We start from the raw sequence: 14,723 nt of genomic DNA on the forward strand, positions 1-14,723 counted from the left end.
TGAAATGTTAGCAGGAAACTCACCGGTCACACCTTCCTGGAAATATTTTGTTTTTAGAAAAGTAAACCAGTTCAAAGCCTTGAGGCTATTATTCTGTTAAATATAAAAAAATAAACCAGTGCCATTTAAAACAATGTGCAATGCAACATGAAACCCAGAGTCCTGGACTTCCTGCAGAATCATGAATAAAAAAATAAATAAATCTTGATAGGACTGTAATGTATGAAAATATAAGACAAACCAAAGATCATATATGACTGTTTGATACAAACGCACAACCCACCCTTATGAAACCTGCATCTTAACTGGCTGCGCTGCCACAGCTTTCTAGGCTACATCAACACTCTCACAGGAGAATACATTTTCAGATGAGGCTTCACAATCTACTTTTAGTAATAGCAAATGTTTGGAAAATAATCTGCTGCTAATTGTAATTAATCTGCAACAATCGGCCAATGTGTCCTTTAAAAGCAGATGAATATAAACAGACATCACGAGACTGAAACCACTACAAGGACTTTGGCTGGAGCAGCTGACTGAGACACACCAGGTTATTTCATGTGAAACAGGCATCCATCTGCAGAGATAATTTTAAACAAGCTGCACAGCTGCTTCAGGGGCTATTATCTCTTGTTATGGGTCTTATTTGTCTCTCTCTTTTTCATACACACAAACAGAGACACACTGAAAAAACAGGAGAATTTCAATTGCAGGACAGCGAGTCCTGGACAGATTTCGCTCTGGGCCTGACGACGTTTCAGAAACATGGACCAGTGCTCCAGAAGAATGTGCCAGAAATAGAAGAAAAAAAAAATCATGTCTGTAATAATATCACCAGGCTTGTTTGTTAAACTTCATAACTCATATATAACTCATACTTATATTTCTATAATGGTCATTAAAGTACTATGAGGGATGTTATTTTAAAGAAGTAGACACCGGGATTTAAAAGCACAACCCATAAACGTTGGCGAAATAATCATTTAAACAAGGGACAAAAAGGGCATTAAAAAGGACAACGAACTTGAGCAGATTGAGAATTCTCCATTATACTTCCTAATAGTGTGATCTGTCCTGTATTAATATTTACTTCTCATTACAGCTGACCCCCTGAGCAGTGCTACCAAGTGGAACCAGTGAGCATCTTGCAGGAGGAATGAGAGGCCATCCATCCATCTGTGACACAAATGTGCATATCACAACCACACGTTCTCTGGAAGGATTTTTTTTTTTACTGACCATTTAGTCCTATTTCAATGCATCACATTCATTCAGAAACATGCCGCAGCTGCTGTTTTCTACTGGAGCAGCTGAGTGTAAACCAACTTGTTTCAATGGCACCTCAAAAATCATACTATTCCTGTGAGAAAAACTATACAAATTCAAAATGTATTGACTTGCTCAGATATTTATGAAATATCTGACTTTCTATGTTTGGATCGTAAAAACTCCATGATATTCCATAAATTCCACGAACTATGAGAGCCTTGCTCATATACAGTAATGTGCAAATAAAGCAATTTAACAGTTACAGTGCATGCCACAAATATTACAATCAATGTAGCAACTACTGTATGCATGCGAGCGTGCCTGTGGACTCAGAAGAAAAAACGCAGAGAGTGTATTTTACAGTGCCGCCGTGTGTTTGCCAAGCATGACGGGCACCTTCACTGAATCCCCAGACGGATGGAACTCACACCAAAATGCTGATGATAGGGCCTCGCACGCCAGCTGGCAGGGGCCCATCACAACCTCTACTCAATACAGAAAAACATGTCACAACCCTAGGGTCTGCTCATCTCCATATAGAATTTCACCTGACACACACACACACACACACACACACAGCGAATTAAGTATTAAGTAATGTTAAACTGACTGCAAACGCAAATAAAAAGTTGTGCAGACACGAAAGATTAAATTCATACATTTAAAGTCACAAACATGCATGTACAGACACAAGATACCACACGATAAAAATGGAATTTGATGCCAAAGGAGAAATTGTGTTGTTTGTGCATTGCAATAAACACACACACACACACACACACACACACACACACACACACACACACACATCTCTACAGCTCATATTCTCTCTTTTTTAGTTCAAGAGGCTGAACCCTCTGGAGTTTGTCAAAGAGAAATCGGTTATAAGATCTTCTTGCTGACTCAGAGGCCTCGGAGGCATACAGGATAGAAATAAACACTCAATAGGCTCAGAAAACTCAGCACTCTCAAAATGGGACTACAAAGAGTTACTCTGTAGAGACAGTTTTTACAGTGCGTGCTGTCAGTCAGTCCAACTGTCCACATATCACTTTGCTCCACAGCCATTCTGCCCACATTGTTATGGCAGATGATCATGTTAATGTTTTTTTTTTCTCGCTGACCCCTCATGTTGTGCCACCATCAGGTTGAAACATTGGTTTCCATGAAAAAGTTTCTCAAAAACTGCATCTTGTTTATTTTTAAAGCTTACTTAGCTCAGTACTTTAACAATCTCATACTGCAGATACAAACATCTAATCAAACCTACAATATATCATTGTAGTCTTTCCACTTAATTTCTACTCTTGTGTCACGACACACACACACACACACACACACACACACACACACACACCTACCTTTCTTTAACCCCAGTGACCTGCCACTTCCATTCAATCAAGGTCTCAGTCAGTACAGCCAATTAACTCAGAGATCTGTCTGACTAAAACCCAAAACTATGCTATCCATCACTTCAACAGTCTGGTCTTTTTATTTTTACCATATGGTACATACACGAATAAAGACCCACACAAAAGCACACATCAGTGTTGTCAACATATCAGGGAATGCTTGCCTTGCTCCTAGGTCAAGGCCATTAGTTGGGACCACCCTGCTGACTGGACTACCATTCAAACTTTCACTGAAACTAAATCCAGCAGGGGCCAATGCACAGAAACACACAAGCACAGCTCATTACTGTCCTTTGTAAATGCTACTAGCATGGCAAAAAAAAAGAAAAGAAAAGTAAAATCCCAGGGGCACTGGCAGTGGCAACAATGACACATATCACAGTCATGTGCTTACATTAGAGATAGATCGCCAGAGGATAGAACTATGAATGGGAAGTTCCAAAAAGATTAAAGGTAAAGGTAGTTCAGCTAGGATTTAAAGTCAAGGAGGACAACATTCTCATACTTCACTTGTCTATTTAATTGGCTCACATCACAACAGAAGTGTTCTGAATGGGAAGTGTTATATAATTAATTGCTCTGTAATGGACTAACTTGGAAAGGGTTTGTGTGCAGGTAAGCATGGAAACCACAGTATATACCAAGAAACCACTAAAAACACCAAGCAAAAAGCAAATCCTATAGAAAGTTAAATGTAAGGATTACATAAAGAAAGAACATATTTTAACTTCTCAAAAGCCATCGGGTCGCCGACGACCTGGTTATGTAAGTTCAGACATGTTCACATTAAGCATTAAACCACAAACTATGGACATGCTATACATCGTTAAATCAGTCAGATTCTCCGCAATCGTTCATTTCTAATCATAAAACCAAAGCATGATTCATGATCTTAGTGTTCATGCTAATGAACAAAAAGAGACAAGATGATGATCATGATGACTGCCTACCTGTGGGCTGGTCTAAAACGCTGAATCATTCCTGGCTAATTCAAATTCCTCTAGTCCGTAAGTGTCTACCATTTAAAAGAATCAAAAAGGGTTTTTCATAAAAAATACTCCAAGTTCTGAATATCATCCTGTAGAGTCCATTGCTAAATGTCTGCTAACTTCTAGCTACTCATTGACATATATAAAAGCTTCTAATCCAAACTTGTTCCCTCTGAAAGCATTTTTTCTTTTTCTTGCACATGTTGCTGGGGATGCTTGTTTTTGTACACAACAAAAGTATCCCCACCTTCTTCTGTTTAGCTTTCTTACCGGGACAGCCCTCACTTCCAGTAAGCGCTCACAGTGGGGCTGCGTCATGTCTTTGCGCAACCACGTTAGAACGAGCGGTCATTGGCTATCAACAAGACAATCATGGCAATTGTAGCCAATCAAATTCGTTCAGTGGGAGCCAGAGCTAAGTCCCTCCTCATGGAGCCAGCAGCCACATGACTGTGTTTTGTGAGAAAAAAATTGAATGTAAAAAGGCTTTATAAGTAATCTAAATGTGTCAGTATGTTTTTCCAATGTCGCAGAAGTGAGTATAAGCAATTGGCATAATTTGGTCACATGGAGAGGTTCCTGAGAAGTTCGGGGACACCATTGACACCACATACTGAAAACTCCCTAAGTCTAAAACTTTGTACAGGTGTTGTTGACAAAATGCAGAATGTGGCATAATGCATGTCTTAGTTATTGTTTTTCAAATATGACTTAGTATAGACGCTGTTTTAATCATCGAGCACATTTTCAGGAACTAGAAGACTTCAGGTTTCAGATGAAGCCTCGTGCATTGTGGCCTTGCAGTTCTTCTGTTAGGCTATAAGCTTTTCCCATTTGGGTTTGGCCAATAGGCAAAAATCAAACAAAGATAGGTGGACTCCCTTTTTTACTTTCTGAATCCAGGTACTTTCAGTTTAGGATACAGCAGGTTAAATATTCAGTTTGGCTTCAGAAATTCTAGCACTGTGTTGAGTCAGTTTATGCCCTGCATGTGTACATTTTGTATGAGCTTTATTGCATCGATATGTTTGTCTACAGATCCTCGTTTTAGGGGTGTGTGTGTGTGTGTGTGTGTGTGTGTGTGTGTGTGTGTGTGTGTGTGTGTGTGTGTGTGTGTGTGTGTGTGTGTGTGTGTGTGTTTCTCCTTAGTTTTTCCCTGACTCAGCTGTTTGAGCGATCCAGAGATCAAAGTGCAGAGAGTTAGATGAACACTGCAGTGAAGTTTCAGCAGCTGATGAATAAACATGAGGAGGGACATTTATGCATTGCACACGTACACACATCCTTTTCAAGAACAGCGAACAACAACTTGCTGCCTGCTGAATCTTAACATAGGTGCAGAAGGATGGACACAGACACACACATATAGACACACTTACACTGTACAGGGTTGGCATACATTCATTTAGTGCACACTTACACACAGTTGTTTAATTAGAAGTGTGTGTGTGTGTGTGTGTGTGTGTGTGTGTGTGTGTGTGTGTGTGTGTGTGTGTGTGTGTGTGTTTAATTAAGTGGGACTTTGTGCACGGTAATCCTGCTTTTATGAAAGTAACACACACATACAGTCTGAACCCACCCTGAATGAACCAACATACACCAGCCAAAATGAAGGCACAGACACACACACACACACACACACACACACACACACACACACACACACACACACACACACACACACACAGAAAGACCCACATTAATGCACATGCACATATGAAAGGGCACAAGAGCAAACAAACTCTCTGCTCCACCCCATAGGGAGCAGAAGCCTTTGGCAAACTGGATAAAGTGTGTGAATAGCAGGTTAAACTCTAGCCAGACCAAACAACAGATATATTATGCTATATGGGGGAAATGAGAGGAAAAGGTTGAAGATAAATAGACATCTGAGCAAAGCACTGACATAATAGCCTTCTTACTGGCATCACTATAGAGTTTATGTAGATAAAAGCCATAAAAACACAGCAGCAAACACAGCACCGAAACATATTTATATTTTACTTCTCATATCACTGCATAGATAAAAATGGAATTTTATACATTATGGACTCACAATGGCACACCTAGATGAATAACTTATCACACACACACGCAGTGTGTGAATCACTGAGCAGTGCAATGACAGGTGTGTCCAGGACGGCATCCCGATTGGTTTGACTAATGAAAGAGCATCCCATCTCTTATCACTGAATTATGCATCACACGTATTACAAAACACTCCACTGCATAGATTATTAATACAAACACACACACTCTGCACACATGTATAGACAGGCATGCACACATGCTGACACAAACATAAAAAAAATGCTGAAATTACCAAAAAAACAAACATGCAAATGACAAAAAGTAAAAAGAAAAATAGTTAATGTAGGATGGGTTCAAAAAAACATGCAAATGACAAAAAGTAAAAAGAAAAATAGTTAATGTAGGTTTTTATATTGAATAATACTGCAGCTTGCTGAAATTTTGAATGTTACGCACCTATTCAGCCAGGATAGTAGCTTTGAGTTTTAGCTAAATGGGAATAAGAGACACACTGACAACAAAGTGTAACTGACAACAAAATGAAGGTCTTGACCTGTAGTGAAGGGTCTAGTTCCTTAGATTGTTTGTACTATGTGAGACTCTTACTATATATTACTCCAATAGAGCATATACAGTATTTTGTTTTGACCTGTTATTGTTTAGGCTATCTGTAAGACAGACATTAGGAGACATGATGTCACCCGAGTCCTTGCAAAAGCCCTAGAAGAGTTGGACAGGTGGACACTGAATTCCAGCAATTCCTTCTGAATACAGGACCCCTGGTGCTGAGAAATATTGCTCTCCGTCAAAACTGCATTTTGACTTTCAGACAGACTTTTGCATTACTTATCATGATGAACGCAATGACAAAAAAGCATTATTTAACCGAAGCGCTGTAAATTGTAGTACATTGTGCATAGTCTATAAACTACAGTGAGCTGTGGCCCCAAATCCAACTAGGTTTTCTGTTTACATCCTCATCTATATGGGTATCTGCACTGGACAGTAAAAACAACCACTGCTACTCGCCATTATGCCAACTATTCATTTTTATTAGTTACAATATCATTAAATTAGTAAGTACATGGTTAAAGATAGCTAGGGTTAAGTTTTCTCTTTTGTCATTTAAGGCCTAAAGAGACCTGAAGATGTATGTGCGTGTGCGTATGCGTGTGTTTTAATGTAGAAAGCCTAGTGACCTGTGGTGATTCCCAGCTGGCTTTAGAGATGTTTTTTAAGCAAGAAGTAAATGGTGAGGCCATTACTTGCTGACAGAAGAAGAGTTCAAACAGAGCAGAGAGAGAATACCGGAAATGATTTGTGTTAAAAAGAAAGGACGTTTATAGGCTACTCACATTTTACAGCAGGCCTACCGCTTTGAACATTTACATTGAGGTTATGAGATAAAATCAGACAAACAAACTGCATGTCATGTTGGCTTGATGTAGGCTGTCAAACAAAAATGACTGGATGTTCCACTGGATGTTCCACTAGATGTTGCACTCACGTTGGCCAGCATTTTAGCTGCCTATCTCATCAACCGAGACCGTGGAATGTATTTTGGTTAACACGCAGGTATCAGATCTGCAGGGGAGAGCACAGGGCGATAATCTAATGGATAATATCTAATCTACAGGACCTCCTTCAACCATATGATAGATGAAAAGAAAAACAGTTTTAAGCAAAGCAGTCAGCAACGTGCATCATGTAAGATAGTTTAAACTCTACAATAAAATGCAGCTACATCTGCAGTGAAGTATTTTTACGAGTGTTTAGGGACAAGTTTATTAGCTTTCAGTAGTTTTAACAGATGGCCAATGTGGGTTGAGTTTAAGAAAGGCCTAATATATGTTGAGACATTGAAGTGATATAGATATAAAAGACTTTGAGCAGAGAAAACATGTAACTACTACAACTAGATCCGTCTGGCTTTGAGTCCAAGGGGTTATTATTCTGTTATGATATTGGCAGGGTCATTAGACTTCACCGCAGATGATATTAAAAGAGTGCATGCATGTTTTAGTGATGGGGTGACAACTTTATTCTAAAGAAGGTAAAGTGAAAAACAATCAGAAATTAAAGATCTTTAAAAATGTCTTTTATATTCTTTAAAGTTTGTATAGTCCTTTCACTGCTCAAGGAGTCTCAATAACTCCAGATGCCATGAAAAACACTCACAGCTGTTATTCTGAATTCTTCTCATTCCCAAGTCCTGACATTGACATTTTGGAGACCTAAAAGTGTTTGCCTGATGGAACAATCACGTAAGTTAGGAGCATAATAAAGTGAATGAACTTACTGACAGCTGGATAGAGGACCTGCAACCCAACAGACAAATGAATGACAGGAAATGGACAGCTTTATTATAATATCTCTTGCATCTACCTGCAGATTAAGTGACTTCAGAAAAAGGGGCGTTGAACATGTCAAGGGGAATTTATTACATTTAAAAAAGTTTTATATTACACCTACTGTAAGATGGAATGGGTATTTGCCTTCGGAACTTTGATTAGGTTTTGTTATTGCATTACAAATGTTATATTCACCAAATAAAGTTGGGTTCAAGTTAAGATTTTATTTATTCTCATTCCGGCTTTGCTCATTGATTGCCTTGTTTATCATATCCTTGTTACAGTTCTTTACATGTTATTTACTTTAAGGTATTTTGGTTCCTTTTCTTTGTCAAAGATTGTCATGTTGCCTATAGACATGGCTCTACTTAAGATTATTGCACATTCTCTAAACCAACAGGTCATTTCCACTTGCATCATCTAGTAACTACAACAAACAGCAGCACCAACAGTGAGGTCAAGACATATCGCTTTATCACCAGAACGAGGGGTTTGCTGATGTCTTGTCCTTCTTTTGGTCTAAGTTGGATAGGAGCGGCAAGCTAAAAGCCCAAACTGTTACAGGGGAGCCAAGAAATGCCCCCCCACCCCCCATATTATCCTGCATGGCACTGGTACAAAAGTAGCTTAGGACGCAGCATGGGAATAGCGAGATAGATAGACGTGACAAAAGAAAGATGGAGGTGAGCCAAGTGGATGCAGTAGAGTTGAAAGAGGCTTGTGTGTGTGTGAGGGAGTTCAGATGGCTCCCACAGCTACGGAAGAGCAGAGAGTGAATATTTTTATGATCTGCTGGGACTTAGCTAGTACAGTAGACAGTACAGCACAGGCAGTAATATGCCAAACAAGCAATTATAATGCACATGTATGGAAAACTATAATAATGAATACATTAGCTGTACAACATGGTTTAAGAACATTGCTTAAGTTATTTTGTCTGTTATAAGCCAGGTTTCCATACCAATTTGGTGCAAATTTTAACCAAATTTCGAGAAAAAAACAGCAAAAGAAAATGAGAATGCGCAACTGTTATGCGAGAGATTAGAAGTTGGTTTAACGTGATGGAAATAGGGTATTGATGTTTGTTTTGTTTATTAATTTAAGGAACGTGACAGTTTCCTTATTACTTTCCTTCATCATGTTTCCATTTTACTTTGGCACATTTTACTATCATTGATATGCCAACTTTTCCACCTCAGCCTCAGTAAAAGCTATTTCTTTATTTTTACCACTTAGTGTGAATTTGAAAATACACATAAAAACAGATGGACGGAGGACTTCTCATCAGATCACACCGCTAGAATCAAGAAAAATGACTGAATTTGGATATGTCATATAGGCAGCATTTTAGTCCAGGACAAATGTTCCTACAGGGACAATAACGTATACCGTAATTAAAATTATTTCACTACACTGACTTCGACATAAAGAGGACTCAAAAGATATATATTTATTTTATATTTTTGCCCAACATGCACACATCGACATGTAGCTATAAACATCTCTACAGAACCTGAAAGCAAACACAAACCAGACCCCAAAGCCTTTACAGCATCCTCATAACCACCAACACCCCCACACACACACACACACACACACACACACACACACTAACTCCACCTGTTTTAGACGACAAACCCAAAGCCATCATAGTCCCAACCAGCTGCGTTGTAAAACCATTCGAATCCCAGAGACAAACCTACCGTTCTCTTGTGATTCATCAGCATTTAACAAAGCAAACGGCAGGGGAAGATGATGTGAGACAAAGAGACGAAAGGACAGAGAAGGAATGGATGAGAGAGAAGAAAAAAAAAAGTGAAAGGTCACGGCACATGTAGCCCTGACATAACAGAACGTCCCATCCTTTCCTGAGCAGGGCACTCGCTGTTCAAACAACTTTTAACAGTCAAAAGGAGAATCAAAAGGGAGATGGTAAAAATGCTGCTTCCTCCTGTTAAGACCTGTGTTCACAGGCTTGTGAATGAACCCTGTTTACACACACACATGTTGTTTCCTGGTAAAAACAGGGAGACAAAGAAAATACTGAGGATGGACAGCAGGAAGCTCAGAGGAGGGGGACAAGGGGAAAACCTAACGAGGAACGAGAAGCTGAGGGCCACATTTTAATGAATCGTGAAGTCAGACTGTAAAAGAAACATTTTGCATTCTGCCTTTTTTCAAAAACACACACTCATGAACACATCACGTCTTGGCACACACCCAGTGTTCACAGGTGAAGGTCATGGCTCAAAGGTTTGGCTCAGAAGAGGGGAAGTTGCCATTACGAAAGTGTGGAGGGATGCAGATGTTGGAACTTTATGGTTGAGAATTTGATTTATTTACCTTGCGAAACCAATTTTTTACATTTGTTAAATGGAAGTTTGAACAGCCCTTCGCAGCTTGAAAAGAAGTCATACGCCCTCAAAGCTCATCCAAATCCAATTCAACCCATTCCTGTCAAACATAGCTGCAGTTTTTTCTTTATTCTTTGGACTTTAAAGCATTGGACTCCAACAGTACAGTACATTACTTTCACAATCCCATAACACGGTGAGGCCTTTAAGGCCCATTTCCTCTAGCAAGTCACAGAGGAGTGAAGCTCAGTCAAGGATTGCAGCCAGGCCTTGTCCACTGTGGGTTGGAACCCTTAAGCACTAACAGGAGCTTCCACTATTAGACCTTCCACAGGACACGTTCACTTCTTATTCAAAATCAACCTCCAACAGATAAATAAAGATAAATATCAATTATGTATACAACCTTTTTCTATTGTCTGCAAAACAGCAGGACATGTAATCTGTTAAGAGTTAAGGCCTTTAGACGAGAAGATCTCATGTTTTTACGTTAAATATGCCAGTTAGCTTAGCTTAGCACAACGACTAGAAACAGGGGAGAACAGCTAGCCTGTCTCTGTTCAAAGAAAACAGAATATGCCTAACAGCGTCTTTTAAGACTTCCTGGAGTTTTGTCATCATCGTGAGGTTTCCAGACAAACAACCACTCCAGGAAGTTACTGCACACGGCCAAGAAATTGTCATATCATATAACCCCTCGTAAAAAAACAAACATACTCTTCCATTTGTGCTAAGCTAAGCGGCTAGCTTGGCAAGAAAGTGTATTTTCCAAAAATGTCAAACTACTCCTTTAATTCAAAGAGGACAACAGTTTGATCCAAAGCACTGTTATGGATATTCAAAGAGTTACTGTACATAGAAGCTATAATTGTTTTGGTCATCTTCTAATCAACATCAGGATAAAGTTTCTTAACTTAAAACGACATAAAATCTAATTTGCACATTGCCATAACATTTCCAAGCACATTCATATTGCTCAGAGATTGAACTCTTTCTATTTGTATGTTCCATGAGCTTCCCTCTAGCACCATCCTCAGGCCAAAATGTCTTCTAATAGAAAAAATGCGTTGAATAAATTCATGCTCTCTTGGGAATGAAGCCTTCACTCACTGATGGCTGTTGGTAGGATAATGTAAGCCATCCTGGTCTCTCTTGTTTTATCCAGCTCTTTACCACCGTTCTCTGCTGTGCTATTCTACTTCTCCGTCTTTCTTTGCAGCCGGCTGGAGAGGGGAAGCACCAGAACAAACCAACTCCAAAAGACTCTTTGTCCCCCAGCGTCAGAAAACACACTTGCACTCTTTCCTCCCTTTGTCTGTCTACCTCCTACATACGCCCAGCATGAGCATGAGTCTTTCCCCTGTCTTCAGCTTTCAACAATGCTTCATCTCTGTGCCCCCGCCCACACATCAGAATACCACGGCGAGACGCCGTGAACTTCTCCCTCTATCTGGTTCATTCATTGTCTCGAACACCCAGTCGCCTCTGTCTCACTCCTCTTTTCTTCATCGGTCGCTTCCTCATCAACCATCTCTCTCTCTCAATCTCCATCATTTCTCCCATCTTTCAAATTGGTGACCTCACCCACATTACAGTGACTTCATCGGGCAGCAGCTGCATTCAAGGCCGCAAAGTGTTGGTGGAGGGGACAATTAACGCCCGCTGCTGTGTCTGGGACACCAGGGTGAGACTGCTGACAGGAAACTTCTGGAAGATATCAACCACCTCAGTGTCTCATCTCGGGCATGCACTTTTTCAAAATCTGCATCTGTGAATTTCATTTGTCGATAGTATAAACTGAAGGAATGCCCACTTGTGTTGTCTGGGAAGTGAGAGTGGTGGGACTGTTCAAGGCCAATATCAAGTCTCAACAAGGCCACCGACGAAATGCCTTCACATTTTGTCCTTCATTCTTTCCACACGAAGAGGAAGACAAGGTTTGTTTGTAAAAAACAAAGCTTTGAGATTCCAAGCTGGAGCTTCCATGGGAGAGTGGTACAGAATTGAAATCTGTAATGCTGATCCCAGAATTTGTGGGAAGCCCACAATTGAAAGAAAGAAAAAAAAAGAACCGGCCCAGTGCCAAATCCAAATAGAGGAAAGATGAGGTAAACAATTGTCTGGTGAGGAGATGTAAATATCTGTCAAGCAACAGTCTGATATTTTTCTTGTCTTGTCTGTAGCTGTTAAATTGGCTGAAGGGTTACAGTAGATTATTTGTTTGGTCAGTCCTGTGAGGAAGGTGGTCAAGAGTTTAAATTGAACTCTCCAGATGAGGTTTCAAGTGGTCTGGGTGTTTTACAGCTATGCAGTGGGTCTGTGTGGTAACAAGGCTTTAAGTTACATGTAACACTGAGCTCTGGGTGGCCACCAAGAGGGTCTCACTCATTAAAATTATTAGCATTACATTTTGTTAAAGAGCTCTAAAACATCATCGTCATATACACATACATATCATAAAGCTGGTATGATAGAAGGTTCAAATTATTAATCGAATAAATGTTCAGAGAAAAGGAAATCCGTTACAACAGTCACAGACTGCCATCTGCTGGACATTGTACAAATTTACTTTAAGATTTTATTCATTTATCATTGTGGGAAATATTTTTTTATAAATGACAGTGATAGTTCACTTTTTATAAGTAGCACTAAGTAACCAACCATGACAAAATCTATGAATGAATACAGTATTGTAAGATTTAGTTTTATTACGTGCTTTGATTTGAAAATGTTTTTACAAAATTGGGGATATTGTAACATACAGAAAGTATTTTTAAAAAGGCAGAAGTGTGTTTAAGACTGTCAAATGTTGTGATAGTGAAATTATTTATCTTCTTTTACAAGGATGTTCAGCAGCAGCAGAACTCCTTCAGTCTCAGCATGTGTGTGTGTGTGTGTGTGTGTGTGTGTGTGTGTGTGTGTGTGTGTGTGTGTGTGTGTGTGTGTGTGTGTGTGTGTGTGTGTGTGTGTGTGTGTGTGTGTGTGTGTGTGTGTGTGCGTGTGTGTTCAGAGATGCTGGTGCAGCCACAGCACTGTGTTGAGGAAGCAGTCGGCCTGTGTGTCCACTCTGGACAGAGAATGTCCATCTTCTGGAAACCACAACAGTCTGCATGGACAAACAGACGATTGATCAGATCAGTCTTAATAAGTATAAGTATTAGTCTTGATGAGGGTGAGGACAAAATAACAGGAATGCCTGAGCTGATTTAAAACCTCTGTTGTGTTGGATCAGATTGCCCAGGTGGCTTTATTGGGTGTATTTAATGTATGTGTGTTGTACCTGACAGGTGAAGCTCTGCTCTTCAGTGCTTTGTAGAGCTCGAGACCCTGGTGAGGAGACACTCGCCTGTCCCTGGCCCCCAGCATTAGTAAGACTGGAGCCTTGATCTACAAACAGACACACAGATAAAAAAACACTGTACACACACACACACACACACAGTCTCTTTTTGAAACAGACTTTGCTCCTGTGTCTAGATAAGTAGTCTTGCTTTGCCAGACCCTCCTCCAAAGCACGCCGAAGGAGGGTCTGGCTACTCCACACAGCATTCGGGGATGGGAGGATAACATGCTCTGGTTTATTGGCATCTCTTTAAACCAATCAGAATCGTCATGAGCTGTGCTAAACTCCGCACAGAGCCGCTGCAAAATAGTCGTGCAAGAGAAAACTCAGATTGGACAGATAGTCTAGCTAGCTGTCTCAAATTACCCTGCAGAGATCTGAGGAGCAGTCAACAATTAGTCCTCATAATTCCACCGAATTTAAAATTCCAACACAAAGAAAGCGGAAGGATATGGAAAATACATGTATCCGGTGGAATTTCCTGCAGCACCTGAGCAATCCTGGAAGTGGAACACGAAGGATATAGACTACTAGATAAGTAATGACTGAATTTTCAGGTACATTTTCTATGAATAAATCCTAATTTAGCTCAACAGTTGGGTCAAAAATCCACTTATACAAAAGAAATACAGAAATCTAATAGACAGACAATCATTACATTTATGGAAAAATATTAGATTTTTATCACCATTTGGCCTATTCTCTATAAAAGTGTCCGAGTGTCTGACCTGAGCAGCATGTGTGATGGGTGACTTCTGTAACATGGCAGCCAGGGCTTCAGCAGTGGGTATCTGGTCATATGAGTACTGAAGCCCCACGCTGGTGTAACGCCTGGAGACAGAGAGAGGATAAGAAAGAAACGTTTGTCTGTGTTGCAGCGGAGCTAAAGCTCATGTGTGTACAGTACGACTTTTTGTGTACGTGTGTGTCTCACCAGTCTACTATATCACTGGTGCCCAATAAAGTAGCAGCAT

The 14,723-nt window shown here is 40.0% G+C and overlaps 1 protein-coding gene across 3 annotated transcripts in view; it reads right to left on the bottom strand.

Annotated features, from left to right (window-relative positions):
• Positions 1–13,089: 13,089 nt before the first annotated feature.
• The window catches only part of zgc:136971 (S9 family peptidase), a 10,485-nt gene continuing 8,851 nt past the window's right edge, over positions 13,090–14,723 (bottom strand). For all 3 annotated transcript variants that reach the window (XM_039799234.1, XM_039799235.1, XM_039799232.1), the window contains exons 19-22: positions 14,684–14,723; positions 14,478–14,580; positions 13,687–13,793; positions 13,090–13,512 (exon numbers count right to left, since the gene is read on the bottom strand). The exon at positions 14,684–14,723 is cut by the window's right edge and continues 154 nt beyond it. In XM_039799234.1, the coding sequence (XP_039655168.1) occupies positions 13,413–13,512; positions 13,687–13,793; positions 14,478–14,580; positions 14,684–14,723 (350 nt within the window). In that variant the 3' untranslated portion in view covers positions 13,090–13,412. The remainder of the gene's footprint in view (positions 13,513–13,686; positions 13,794–14,477; positions 14,581–14,683) is intronic.

This window comes from Perca fluviatilis, chromosome 5, assembly GCF_010015445.1.
Source record: "Perca fluviatilis chromosome 5, GENO_Pfluv_1.0, whole genome shotgun sequence".
NCBI lineage: Eukaryota > Metazoa > Chordata > Actinopteri > Perciformes > Percidae > Perca > Perca fluviatilis.